Here is a 12,592-nt window from a genome sequence, read left to right as displayed (position 1 = left end):
CGACTATGTAATTCAGAGAGAGTAAGTTAGGCAAATAAATGATCTAAAACTTACTAATACTTTTTTAGAAGGAAAAATAATTTTTTTGATGTTTTTAGAAGGAAAAAGAACCAAAACTTTCACTGAATATGACACAATGAAACATATCAGCATACACTGTCTTAAAATCATCTTGCCATCTACCCTAGATACTGAGCCTACATGAAAGTCTTAGGGATAGGTAAAAATATTAGCTTACCTATTCACCAGATTACAAATGTGCCATTATAACATTTTCTGATGTAAATTCCTAAGCATATTTAACATCTTTTCAAGCCAAGAAAAATTAAACATTTGTGAAAAAAAATCCACCAATCCAATAATGAACCAAATTTGATATGTCCATCAAAATTTAGCTCCCTTACAGTCTTTTTGAAGACAATCCTTCTACCTGTGATTTGGATCTCATCCTCCCACTCCAGGACCCTTATTCTACCAATGATTCCTTTTACCAACTTTAATATTCATCCAAACAAATAGACTTTATCTTTTGACTTTTTCTACTGAATATTCAGACATTCAGAAATAATAGAGAATTTATAACATATACTTTGTACTTACCATCTGCCTTAAGAAATTTGATACTACAAATATAACCTAATATTATATATATATATAACAAATATATGCTGTTTCCATGCTTTCTTCATTCCTTTAGCATTTACATATGTTCCACATTTTTAAAAAATTTCTGGTTTCATACTATTGTTCTGCAACCCGCTTTTATTTAACTCAGTATTGTTTTAGAGAGTCATTCCTACTGATACATATAGGACTAGTTTATTTTCACTGCTATAAGGTATTCCATTGTATGAATATACCAATATATTTGTCCATTTGTCTGCTGGTGGACATTTAGCTTATTTCCAACTTGTTTGCTATTCTAAACAATGCTCCTGTGGAAGTTTTTAAACCTATCTCCTTGTGTTTATATCTAAGGATTGTCTATAGGGTGTAAACCTAGGAAAGGAATTTCTGAGTCAAAAGATATGCATGTGTTCCACTTTACTAAAGAGTCTCCAAAGTGAATGGGTAAGTATACTTTATCAATCAATGCATGAGTGTGCTTACCAATACTTAGTTCATCAGCCTTTTAACTTGTATCAATCTGTTGGGTATGAAGTATCTCATTATGATGTTAACTTTTATTTTCTTAATTAAAAGCAAAGTTTATCATCATCTCATGTGTTTATCAGCCAATCAGTTTCTTCTACAAATTAGCCCATGTTTCTATTTGGCTTGTGTCTTTTTCTTATAATCTTTCAACAGTTAATATACATTGCAAGTTCCCGCTCACCATCTGAAACCTTTTTCACTGTATTTGATTTGCCGAAGTTTAAAATTTTAATGTAGCCAATTTTTCCTTTATGTTGTTTGCTTATTATATCTACTTTAAGAAACGTTTCACTCCTCTGAGGTCATATATATTCTATCAAGATGTAGGTTCATAGTTATGGCATCTGCAGCTCACTCTCAAATGACTTAGCCAAAAATATTTTGAATTTTAAAGACAAAAATATCATGCATTGTGTATACCTGTGGCAGATTCATGTTGATGTATGGCAAAACCAATACAATATTGTAAAGTAATTAACCTCCAATTAAAATAAATAAATTTATATTTAAAGACAAAAATAAAAAATACATGCATATGATAAAATATCAGTAATTTTTTAAATCTAGGCATAAGTGGGTATATGAGTAGAGTTCATTCCTTTTCTTCAAATTTTTCTGAATGTTTGAAATTCATATTAAAAAGCTGGGGAGAAAAATATTTATTTTCTCTACATGTTCTTCTAAAAGATTTTACCTTCATATTTATATTTTTCTCTTGAATTTATTTCTGTATATGACATGAAGAAAGGAAATCTAATTATACATTTCCCTATAGGATAACCGATTTTCCTAGCAGTTTTCCCAATGAAATGCAATGACATCTGTTATTCATCAAGTTTTCATGTAATCCACAAAGTAGGGTATTTACTCTAGGATAGATAAACATAGCTTTATAGTAGTCTTGAATCTAGCAGGTCTTTTTCTTCAAAACTATCTTGCTGTTTATATTAATTTCTTGTGGGTACGCTAACAAATGCCACTAACTTGGTGGCTTAAAATAGAAATTAATTCTCTCACAGTTTAGGAGGTAAGAAGCTCAGCATTAATTTCACTGGGTCAAAATCAAGAACATTCCTCCAGAGGCTCTAGTGGAGAACATTCCTAGCGGAGCCAGCTTCTGGGCTCCTCTGCTTATAGCTACCTCACTCCAATTTCTGTCTATCTGCACACTGCCTTCTTTTCCTCTGTATGTCTTATATTTCCCTTAGCTTCTGTCTTATAAGGATATTTTTTATTAGATTCAGGGCCCACCTGAATAATTTGGGATAATCTCCCTATGTCAAGATCTTTCTTGGAGGGGTAAAATGACAACCCACTCCAATATTCTTGCCTGGAAAATACCATGGACAGAGAAGCTTGGTGGCCCACGGTCCATGGATTTGCAAAAGAGTCAGAAACAACTATCTGACTAAATAATAACGTGGATTTGTCAGTTTCTGTTTTGTGGATACTCTAAGAAGCTAAATAATTAAAAGCATTATTTGTGATTAATCATACCTGAAAGACTGTTTTTCCTTATAAGGTAACATTTATAAATTTCAGGGATTAGGATATGGTGTATTTGAGCAGCACTAGATTATTCTTAGCCATTTGCTCCTCCATATAAATTTTAGAATCAGCATGTTGAAATTCTGACTGGAATTACACTGAATCTGTAAATTAATTTGGGAAAAACTGACATTGTTATAACATTAAATCCATTTATGAATATATGATCACTCTCGATTTGTTTTATAATGTCCTTCAATTACGTTTAGAATTTTTTCCTTAAAAGCCTTATACACCTTTCATTAGATTTATTCCTGAGTACCTTCCAGTATTATACATTTTAAAATTTAAATCTTTTTTTGGTTTCGTTTTTTAGTTGCTGTGTACAACTCTTTTGCAATTCCATGGACTGTAGCCCACCAGGCTCCTCTGTCCATGGGATTTCACAGGCAAGAACACTAGAATGGGTTGCCATAGCCTTCTTCAAGAGATCTTCCCAACACAGGGATTGAACCCATGTCCTCTGCATTGGCAGGCGAATTCTTTACCACTGAGTCATGGGAAGCTCCTTAAATCTTCTAACAGCTAAAGTACAAAAATTCAATTAATCTATGTTGAATTTATATCCAGATATTCTACTGAAGGGCTTCCCTGGTGTCTCCAATGGTAAAGAATCTGCCTGCAATGCAGGAGACCCAGGTTTGATCCCTGGGTTGGGAAGATTCCCTGGAGAAAGGAATGGCTACCCAATCCAGTATTCTTGCCTGGAGAATTCCATGGACAGACGAGCCTGGCAGGCTATGGTCAATGGGATTGCAAAGAGTTAGACACAACTGAGCAATTAATGTACACAAACACACATTCTGCTGAAATCCTTTTACTTCTAATAACTTGTCTGTAGATGCTCTTAAGGAATCATTAGTTTCATTCCCTCATTTCCAACCATTTTTTTTCTTATCTTACAATTACAATGCTGGCTCAGGCCTCCACTACAATGCTAAAAACAGCTCCAACAGAGCAAAGTTTTTAGTGGATAGCTTTTACCAAAGAAAGGAAGTTATTTTCTACATCTATTTTGCTATTTTTTTATGAAAGTACTAAATGATATAAAATGTTAGGGCAATGAATTACATTAATACACTTTTTGATGTTAGCATATCCTTGAATTCCTGGGATAACCCAACCTGCTTAGGGTGTATTAGCTTTTTAAAAAAAAAAATAAATTACTGGACTCTGTTCCAGTGTTTCCTTTCTCAGAAAAGGATACCGTAATAAATCTTGTTACTTTACCCATAAACTCAGGAACCACTCTTGACTCATTCAAATCACCAATTCTGTCAATTTTACCACCTAAATCTCTTAAATCAATCTACTTCTCTCAATTTCTACTTCCACTTCCCTAGCCCAAAATACCATACTCTCTCATACAGACTACTACTAGAATCCTCTAATTATTATCAGAAAATACTTTATTGAGATATAATTCACATGCCATACAATTTCCCATTTAAAGTGTAAAACGAATGGGTTTTAGTATATTTACAGAGTTGTACAACCATCACCAGAAACAAGGTTAAAATTTCACTACTACTGGCATTGTCTCTCATCAATTTGTTTACCACAATGCAATAAGACAGTTTTCCAGAAAGTAAATCTCATTTAATGATCAAATGTTTATCAAATTAATTTTTATGTGATGAACTGTCTAGTTTCTTCAGGTCAAGGTTTATTTCCCTAGTCAAAAGCGTTTTAGGATGTTAAAAGTGACTATAGATGACACATACCTAGAAAGTTGTGGGCGGTTGGTACCAGCATTGAAGAGAGTGGGAGAGGCATGGGTAAACCACTTCTCAGAAAGAAGGTTGTAGGTTTCAATAGCAGCATCAATATCTTCTTTGTGAATCCCCACAGATACCCTCATCAACATGTGTTGTGGTCTTTCAGCCACTAAAAACAAGAGAAATTTTTCACATGAAAACTAGGCTGAGATATGTACTTGAGTCTAAAAAAAGGAACAACGAAAGACAATTTAAAAATTTTTATGCCAATAAGCAGCAAGATTACTCATAAACTAAACCTAAAGTTTAAAGTGTTACTTAGAGTTTAAATGGAAATGTTAAGACAAATAGCTTAAAGTTCTATTTTCAATACAATGAACAGAAAATGTAACACACAAACACATTGATGTCTCACCCTTCCCATTGATCTTCAACAAATAGGATCGCTCCAATGTCTAGAAAAAGCAAAACAATCGAAAAACTTCCATAGTTTTTAAAGACATAGTAGATATATCATTCACAATATGCAACTATTTAAATCTACTCAGTTTTTAAAATAATCTTATATGACAAAAACATCATATTTAGATTTACTATCTTTAATTTAGAACATTATCAACTGTCTATTTTTTCGGAAAAGAATGCCTGACAATTTCTGGAAAAAGCCAACGCTACATTAATATGTATAATGTTAATAGCAGAAGTTGTGGTATTCCCTATATCATAATGGTTCATATCATTAACATTTATAAAATGTTTATAACAGGCTAGGTACTGATCAAAGCAACATACACACAGTCACTTAAACTTCAAGAGCATTTGATATTGAAATTTTATTATTATCCCCATTCTAAAGATGAGAAAACTGAAGGACAAAGGGATTAAGTACCTCGCTAATAAGAAATGAAGCAGTGATTTGAACCTAGGTGGTCTGACATCAGCATTCACATTCTCAATCACTACATAACACTGTTTATCAACAAACAAGCACCTAGAAAATCACTTAGCACATAGCAGGAATTCAATAAATAGTTGTTACATAAACAGAATAATATTGAATCATTCTGGCAAATTACCCACATAACTCCACAGGTATCCAGAAATAGTATTTGGAAAATTTGAAAACTGCAAATGAATAAGCTATCTTTCCTTAATCCAATCACCACTACCCTAACCCCACTAATCCCTCAGGACCATCCCAACTCCCAACAAATTACTACCTTTATAATTATATCACTAAAATATCAACAAAAACCTGCATTTCCTAATTGAAGAAGGAATTCCCACTTATTTGAAACCTATTATTTACCTTAAAGCCAAAGTAATTATAAGAGAAATCTCGGTCATAGATAATTGCAGAATTCAGGCGCTGGTGAAGGTTTAAAAAAACAAAAACAAAAAAACCCAGCATTAAGATAATTAGACTTATTTTCACAAAATTTGTTACCTTTCAGCCCTGATTTCAGAACTAAAATTGATACAAGATACAAGAGATAACACTAAGTATTATTGTTGTAGAACAGAAATCCATACCTAATATTGAGGGAAAAAATTATATAAATTGAGTATCCTAGCTAGGTTTAAAAACACATACATTAAAAGACTAGAAGAAAACATGTAAGTTGTACATAAGTAAAAACATAAATGCGACTTTCCCTATTGTGCTTACAGTATCTCTAAAAAGGGAAAGAATATGAGCATAAAAGGGACTATATTATCATCCTAAAACATGTTTTTAGATTAGCTATTAATCCAAAAGTATTGGAGCCATATAAATACTAATACATATATTTATTTTCCATTTTAAACTGCACATAACAATATATGATTAACAATTACATTAATTCTAAGGCTAATCAAATCCATAGTCCTTTAACAGGTTTTAAACAAAATGTTGCTATGACAGTGATGTTTTAATGCAGAACTGGCCATTGTTACAGAGCTTTTATAGGCTATAAAGCCATTTAAAGGAAACAAAGCAATTAGGTACTAACAATCATTTTGGATAGAGGAACATAGAGCCAATTTTTCAAAATACTATCAGTGTTTCCATAAAAGGATCCATGCCCAAGGACTAGAAAAATCTATACAAAACTCCTCACCTTCCCTTAAACTTTTAAGGGCATCTTTGTTGCCAAAGGCAGGTAGGGGCTTTGCATGATTAATGGAGAACTGAGATACTTGATTATCAAAACTTCTATTTTAGATACAGGTTTTTGATGTCATTTATTTTTGTTTCTCACCTGTCTTCAAGATTATACACACGATATACAAACAACTCACTCAGTTTTCTCTCAGTCTCTTTAACATCAGATACATATTTAGAGATAGCCATCTATTAACTACAGTTAAAACTGATTTCTAATCTGTGCAGATATGCATGGTAAATAAATTCTGTGTGCAAAAGGGCTGGCTGGATCTACCCATCTTTCCCTCTGTCCTCTGGGATGTAGTTAAGAAAAGAACTGAAACACAAATGGATAATTTTTAAGTTGCTGAGCAAGAAGATCTTCCAAAATTTTATCTGAGCAACCTTTTTGGAAGTCAGTTTGGCAATGTCTACCAAAATTTTGAATGCACATACTTTTGGCTCAGCAATTCCACTTAAGGGATTTACCTCACCAATATACTCATCTATGAGCAACTCACTATCATATGAGAATAGCGACTGCAGTGATAGATGAAAAACAAATATTCATCACTAGAGCAATTCTTACATACATATATAATGATGATATGGCTATAGGATGGAATGCTATGCAGGTGTTAAAAAGAATAAGGTAAATTCATAAATGCTAATAAAGAACTATCTCTAAGATACACCTGTAAGTGAAAAAATTTTAGAATAGTATGCACAGTACATTACTACTAAAAGGAAAAATAAATGTACACACACCATGTGTTATAGAACAATTCTGGAAAAATACATTTTAAAATGACAAAGTGCTACTCTTTCTAGACAAGAAAACTAGGATTCAGAGAATGAGAATTACTTTTTACCTCTATCACTTATCATAGTGTTTAAATTTTTTTAAATGTGTTCATTGCCTTAAAAAAAAATCTATAAAAATTTTTTCCCCAGAAAAGCATTATACATACATCTTTATTTGCCAAAACAATATCCAATGTTGACTTGGCCACCATGGGAGAGTGTTTGCCGTTGTGCGGGTTTATATAGTTGAAGAGGTCTTCCATTACATCTAAAAACAAAACAACAGAAAATTAAAATACCAAAATCACTTAACAGCAAGTTCAATATTCAGGTTAACAATTTAAAACAGTGGTTCTCAACTGTTTTTCATCCCAATTCACCTTAGTACCTAGCAAAGACAGTGCTCAATGGACAAATACATGTTATATAAATATACACGGAAACTTACATAAGTAAAATAAGGAAACCCTTAAAGAAATAACTTTCCAGAGTTGGAGTGAGCATATGCTCTTATAGTTTGAAAAAGACTGCCAGATGATTCTAACACCTTACCCCATTAAGGATTTATTAGGTGAAAATAAAGAAAAGCATAAATTATAATCTCAAGTTTTCTTTAATCCTAACAAAACAGAAACTCAACTTAAAATTCAAAATCTATCATCTCAAGGATTTTACTTCTAAATGCACATTGAGTAATAAGCTCTCTCTCTTTCAGACATCATAGCAGATATTTGGTCCTCTGAGTTTACATATAATACAGACACATACAAAGCTGGCATTCTGAAAATGACTTGAATCCATAGATCAATTTTGGAAGATCTGATATCTTTACTTTTACAAATCTACTGAAGAGGGAGATAATGTTTAAAGTCCCACATAAAAGATCTGGAACTGAGAGCCAAAGATTTCTACTCTCAGTCTACCAGCTGACTTCTTACATACCACTTTTTATATACTTAACAAATTATTTAACCATCTTTGGCCCACATTCTCTGAGCTGTAAAATGGGAGTGACGACTAATGGTGACGAAAGACTGATTGTAACATTCTGTTTAACCTAGGAATTATCAATAAATTTTTTTTTCCAACCACACCATCACCAAGCATGTAAAGAGGGGCGTCAAAAAAAAAAAAAGAGAGACAGAACAAAAAGATAAAGAAAAGTTTTCACTGACCCTTCCATGCAGCAGATGAGCAGCATGGAGAAACGGGAAGTTCTAGTCTCCCCCTGCCACCAACTTGCACACTTTGCTTTTTTAAACAAGATGTAACTTTTCTTTTGATACTCAAGGTTTCATTCTAGTACGCTTATACATTTTCTGAGAAAACTAAACTCTTTCTTTTTCTTCTAGACTCACCACTGAATACTTTCTTGGTTTCTTTGTGCAAGTTAGAGACTGCAATCCTTGCTGCCAGGATGGCATAATCAGGGTGCTTAGTAGTCAAGGTTGCAGCTGTCTCAGCAGCCAAAGTATCCAGTTCCACAGTAGTGACCCCACTGTATAAGCCTTGGATTACTTTCATGGTGATCTGAGCCTATAAAAGCAAAGCTAAGAATTACTTGTGCTTTTCCAAGAACCAACATCTTCCTTAAAAGAGCAATAAAGAAAACAATCAAATTTATATCAAAATAAAAGACAATTTCCTTTTATGAAAAATCTTTAGAATTGTACGCTGTCACAAATTTAGTAATGAGGCTTCATAAATGAATAGAGCTGCCAAAAAATGCATATTACATATACAATGAAGCGTCCAAAGCAGGAAGGAAGGAAAGTGGGGGAGGGTGGAGAAGAGAGGGGAGAGAGGCAGGGAGTGGGCAAGGGAGGAAGGAGTGAAGAAAAGAAGAAAGTTAGTTTTAAAATCTAAGTAGAGCTTTACAAAGATTAACAGACACATAGGGAAAGAGCTGAAACAGACCAATTTTTCTATAAGCATTTTCCCATCTTTCATTCAAATTTTCTGTATGTAATTATGGTTCAGGCCATATACTTACCTATTTTCCCCCAATTATTCCTAAGGACAAGTACAGGAAAGCAAACAAATTTAATCAGTCTAGTGAAAGGAGACCAAAGTGTAAGTTAGAATTGGGGCTGAGCCGTTAGATAATATCATGGCTACTCTCTAACACCTCCCTGGTGTGAACGGCTTCCCTAGTAGCCCAGACAGTAAAGAATCTGCCTGCAATGCAGGTTCCATCCCTGCGTCAGGAAGATCCCCTGGAGAAAGGCATGGCAACCGATTCCAGTATTCTTGCCTAGAGAATTCCATGGACAGAGGAGCCTGGTGGGCTACAGTCCATGGTGTTGTAAAGAGTTGGACACCACTTCACTTTTCTTTCACTTCACTTCACTTCTTTAACACGTCACAAAATATCAACTTTCATAATCTTCTCTGACATTTCACAATTACCTGTGAGATGGTTATTATAGTTATGACCACTTTACATGAAGAACCAGGTTACTGGGACTTGCCCAAGGTTTTTAATGTCTAAGTCTTCTGGCTCGATCTCCCATTCAACCTCACTACATTTCACTGTTTTCAAGACCCTACTGTAAGAGGCATCCCTTTTTAAAATACACAATGCCCAAGTCAAGAAAGACAAATTATAAGTTGTATGTTGCTGCTGTTCAGTCGTCCAGTTGTGTCCAACTCTTTGTAACCCCATGGACTGCAGCACACCAATCTAAGTTGTATATATGTATGTATTTACTGAATCTTTAAAAAAAAAAAAAAAATAGATTAGGGAATTCCCTGAATGTCCAGTGGTTGGGATTCTGAGCTTCCACTGCAGGGGTTCAATCCCTGATGGGAACTAAGGTTGCACAAGCTGTGTGGCCACAAAGGAAAAAAAAAAGATCAATCCAACAGAAAATGAATGCCTTTTCCTAGTTGAGCAAAGCCTGCCCCTCTCAAAAAAAAAGTGTAATTACTAGTTTAAAATTTATCCCAATTATGTGTTAGACCTAAACTCAAGTTTCTCCTGATCACTTTCTTCTCAGCAGGTAAGTCATGTTCAGTAAAAGAGCAGTGAAGTCTTCTAAACACTTCCTGGTGTTACAAGGCAAGTAATCAGAACTCAGAATAAAACAACATCCATGTGCTAATAACCACTCCATATTTAAAACATGCAGATTTGTTCATCCACCCTAGAACGCTCATGTGGGCTCCAGCCCCCTTGCACTCTGAAATGTACGCAAGTGGCAACAGAACACCTAGGAGTCAAGATACCAATATTCTTCTTCCTACACTCTCACTCATTTGTACAAGTCACCTCCCTTCTCTTTGAACCTTTCTTATCTATAAAACAAGGGAGATAAAATAAGATGATCTCTCAGGTTTGTTCCAACTCTAATATTCTAAATGTAAAAGGGAAATGTAGTATTCTAAATGTAAAAGGGAAATGATAATAAATATATCTTAAAAGTGAAGTGAAGTCACTCAGTCGTGCCCGACTCTTTGTGACCCCATGAACTGTAGCCTACCAGGCTCTGAGGAGCCTCTCAGTCCATGGAATTTTCCAGGCAAGAGTACTGGAGTGGGTTGCCATTTCCTTCTCCAAGGGATCTTCCCAACCCAGGGATCGAACCTGGGTCTGCCGCACTGCGGGCAGACGCTTTACCGTCTGAGCCACCAAGCAAGCCTAATATATCTTAAAGCTGTATAAAATGATTTTCTTTCGACCATTTGGCCCATTCAATATTTATCAAGCATCTAATTATGTATGTGTTAAGCGTTGTGGATATCGCAAGAACAAGATACAGGCCTCCCCAACGATTCTGGGGGAGGACAGGAACATATAGTTAAATTCTATACTAGGTGGTTAATGCTATGAGGCCAGTCCAAGTGCTACAGTAATACAGATGTTATTGTTCAGTCACTAAGTCATATCTGACTCTTTGCGACCCCATGAACTGCAGCATGCCAGACTTCACTGTCCTTCACCACCTCCCAGAGTCTGCTCAAACTCATGTTCATTTAGTCAGTGACGCCATCCAACAATCTCATCATTTGTTACCCCCATCTCCTCCTGCCCTCAATCTTTCCTAGAATCAGGGTCTTTTCCAATGAGTCAGCTCTTCAAATCAAGTGGTCAAAGTATTGGAACTTCAGTGTCAGCATCACTCCTCCCAATGACTATTCAGGGTAGTAATATAGATGAAATATCTAAACAAGGATGGGGCAATATGGGTTTTAAGAAAAAGATTAGAGACTCTATTTAGTAAGATCATTTTGAAAGTCACGTGGAATATGGATTGGAAGATGGCAAGGTGAGGGAGACCTGGAGGCCACTTTAGAGACCACTGTGGACAGCAGGCTAGATAAGGGATGCTGCAGGTCTAGAGTAGAGGAGTTATAGGAGCTGAGGAGGAAAGCAGAGCAACTAGCTTATGGCTCTCCTGAATTTAAAGGTTGCTGTGAACTCTGTATCACTTTAATGTATCCTTTCCATATGGATAACAAAAAAAGCAAATTTCAAACCAATTTCTACCCAAATGACCACAATTTCAAACAAGTTTTACTACAGATTTTTGCACTTATGAATAAAATAATTTACTCAAGGAAGCCCCTAACTGAAATGTTAATGTCAAGTTTTCCTCTTTCCTCAGCTTTATAGTTCTCTAAGAAGTCAAAATTCACAGCACAGACCAAAACTTAGGGAAAAAAGTGAGTTTTTTGTTTGCTTGTTGTCTTTCTGTTTTGTGTTTTTGCCATGCCACATGGCTTAGGGACTGAACCCAGGCCACAGCAGTGAAAGCCCACAGTCCTAATCACTGGATTGCCAAGGAATTCCCAGAATAAAAAAAAGTTTTAAACAATAAATTCACATTTACATCCAAGCCTGTAAGAGAATGCCAAACCAAAATATGTATATATAGCAAGAGAGTGAAGGGGAAGAGGTAAGAGACAAGTAAATGGAATTACATGAAACAAGCAATGCAAGATATAAATCCTATTTACTTACAGGATCAACAAAGTCCATATTGAGTCCATAACAAAGCTTCTGGATTCGGGATGTAATTTTGTCGAACATAACTCGCTCCTGGCGGCCATCTACAGAATCAAACCATACAATTCGTATTAGCACTTACTAAGATAGCAATGCCAAAGAATCAAACCTAATCAGCATGTAAACTTTCTCAACCGACCAAAACAAAACGCTATTCGTAAATAAATGACTCAGACCCCCAGGAGATTCATTGAGAGATTATTTTTTCATCTTCAAAAAGGAGAGATGCTA

The 12,592-nt window shown here is 34.9% G+C and overlaps 1 protein-coding gene across 1 annotated transcript in view; it reads right to left on the bottom strand.

Annotated features, from left to right (window-relative positions):
• RRM1 (ribonucleotide reductase catalytic subunit M1) overlaps positions 1-12,592 on the bottom strand; it is a 39,873-nt gene that overhangs the window by 20,154 nt on the left and 7,127 nt on the right. The window contains exons 2-7 of the mRNA XM_005689853.3: positions 12,317-12,405; positions 8,712-8,889; positions 7,521-7,621; positions 5,731-5,790; positions 4,837-4,876; positions 4,428-4,590 (exon numbers count right to left, since the gene is read on the bottom strand). Of these exons, the coding sequence (XP_005689910.1) occupies positions 4,428-4,590; positions 4,837-4,876; positions 5,731-5,790; positions 7,521-7,621; positions 8,712-8,889; positions 12,317-12,405 (631 nt within the window). The remainder of the gene's footprint in view (positions 1-4,427; positions 4,591-4,836; positions 4,877-5,730; positions 5,791-7,520; positions 7,622-8,711; positions 8,890-12,316; positions 12,406-12,592) is intronic.

This window comes from Capra hircus, chromosome 15 (genome assembly GCF_001704415.2).
Source record: "Capra hircus breed San Clemente chromosome 15, ASM170441v1, whole genome shotgun sequence".
Lineage (NCBI taxonomy): Eukaryota > Metazoa > Chordata > Mammalia > Artiodactyla > Bovidae > Capra > Capra hircus.
The sequence above is the reverse complement of the archived record's forward strand: the minus strand, read 5'-3'. Positions and strand labels throughout refer to the sequence as shown.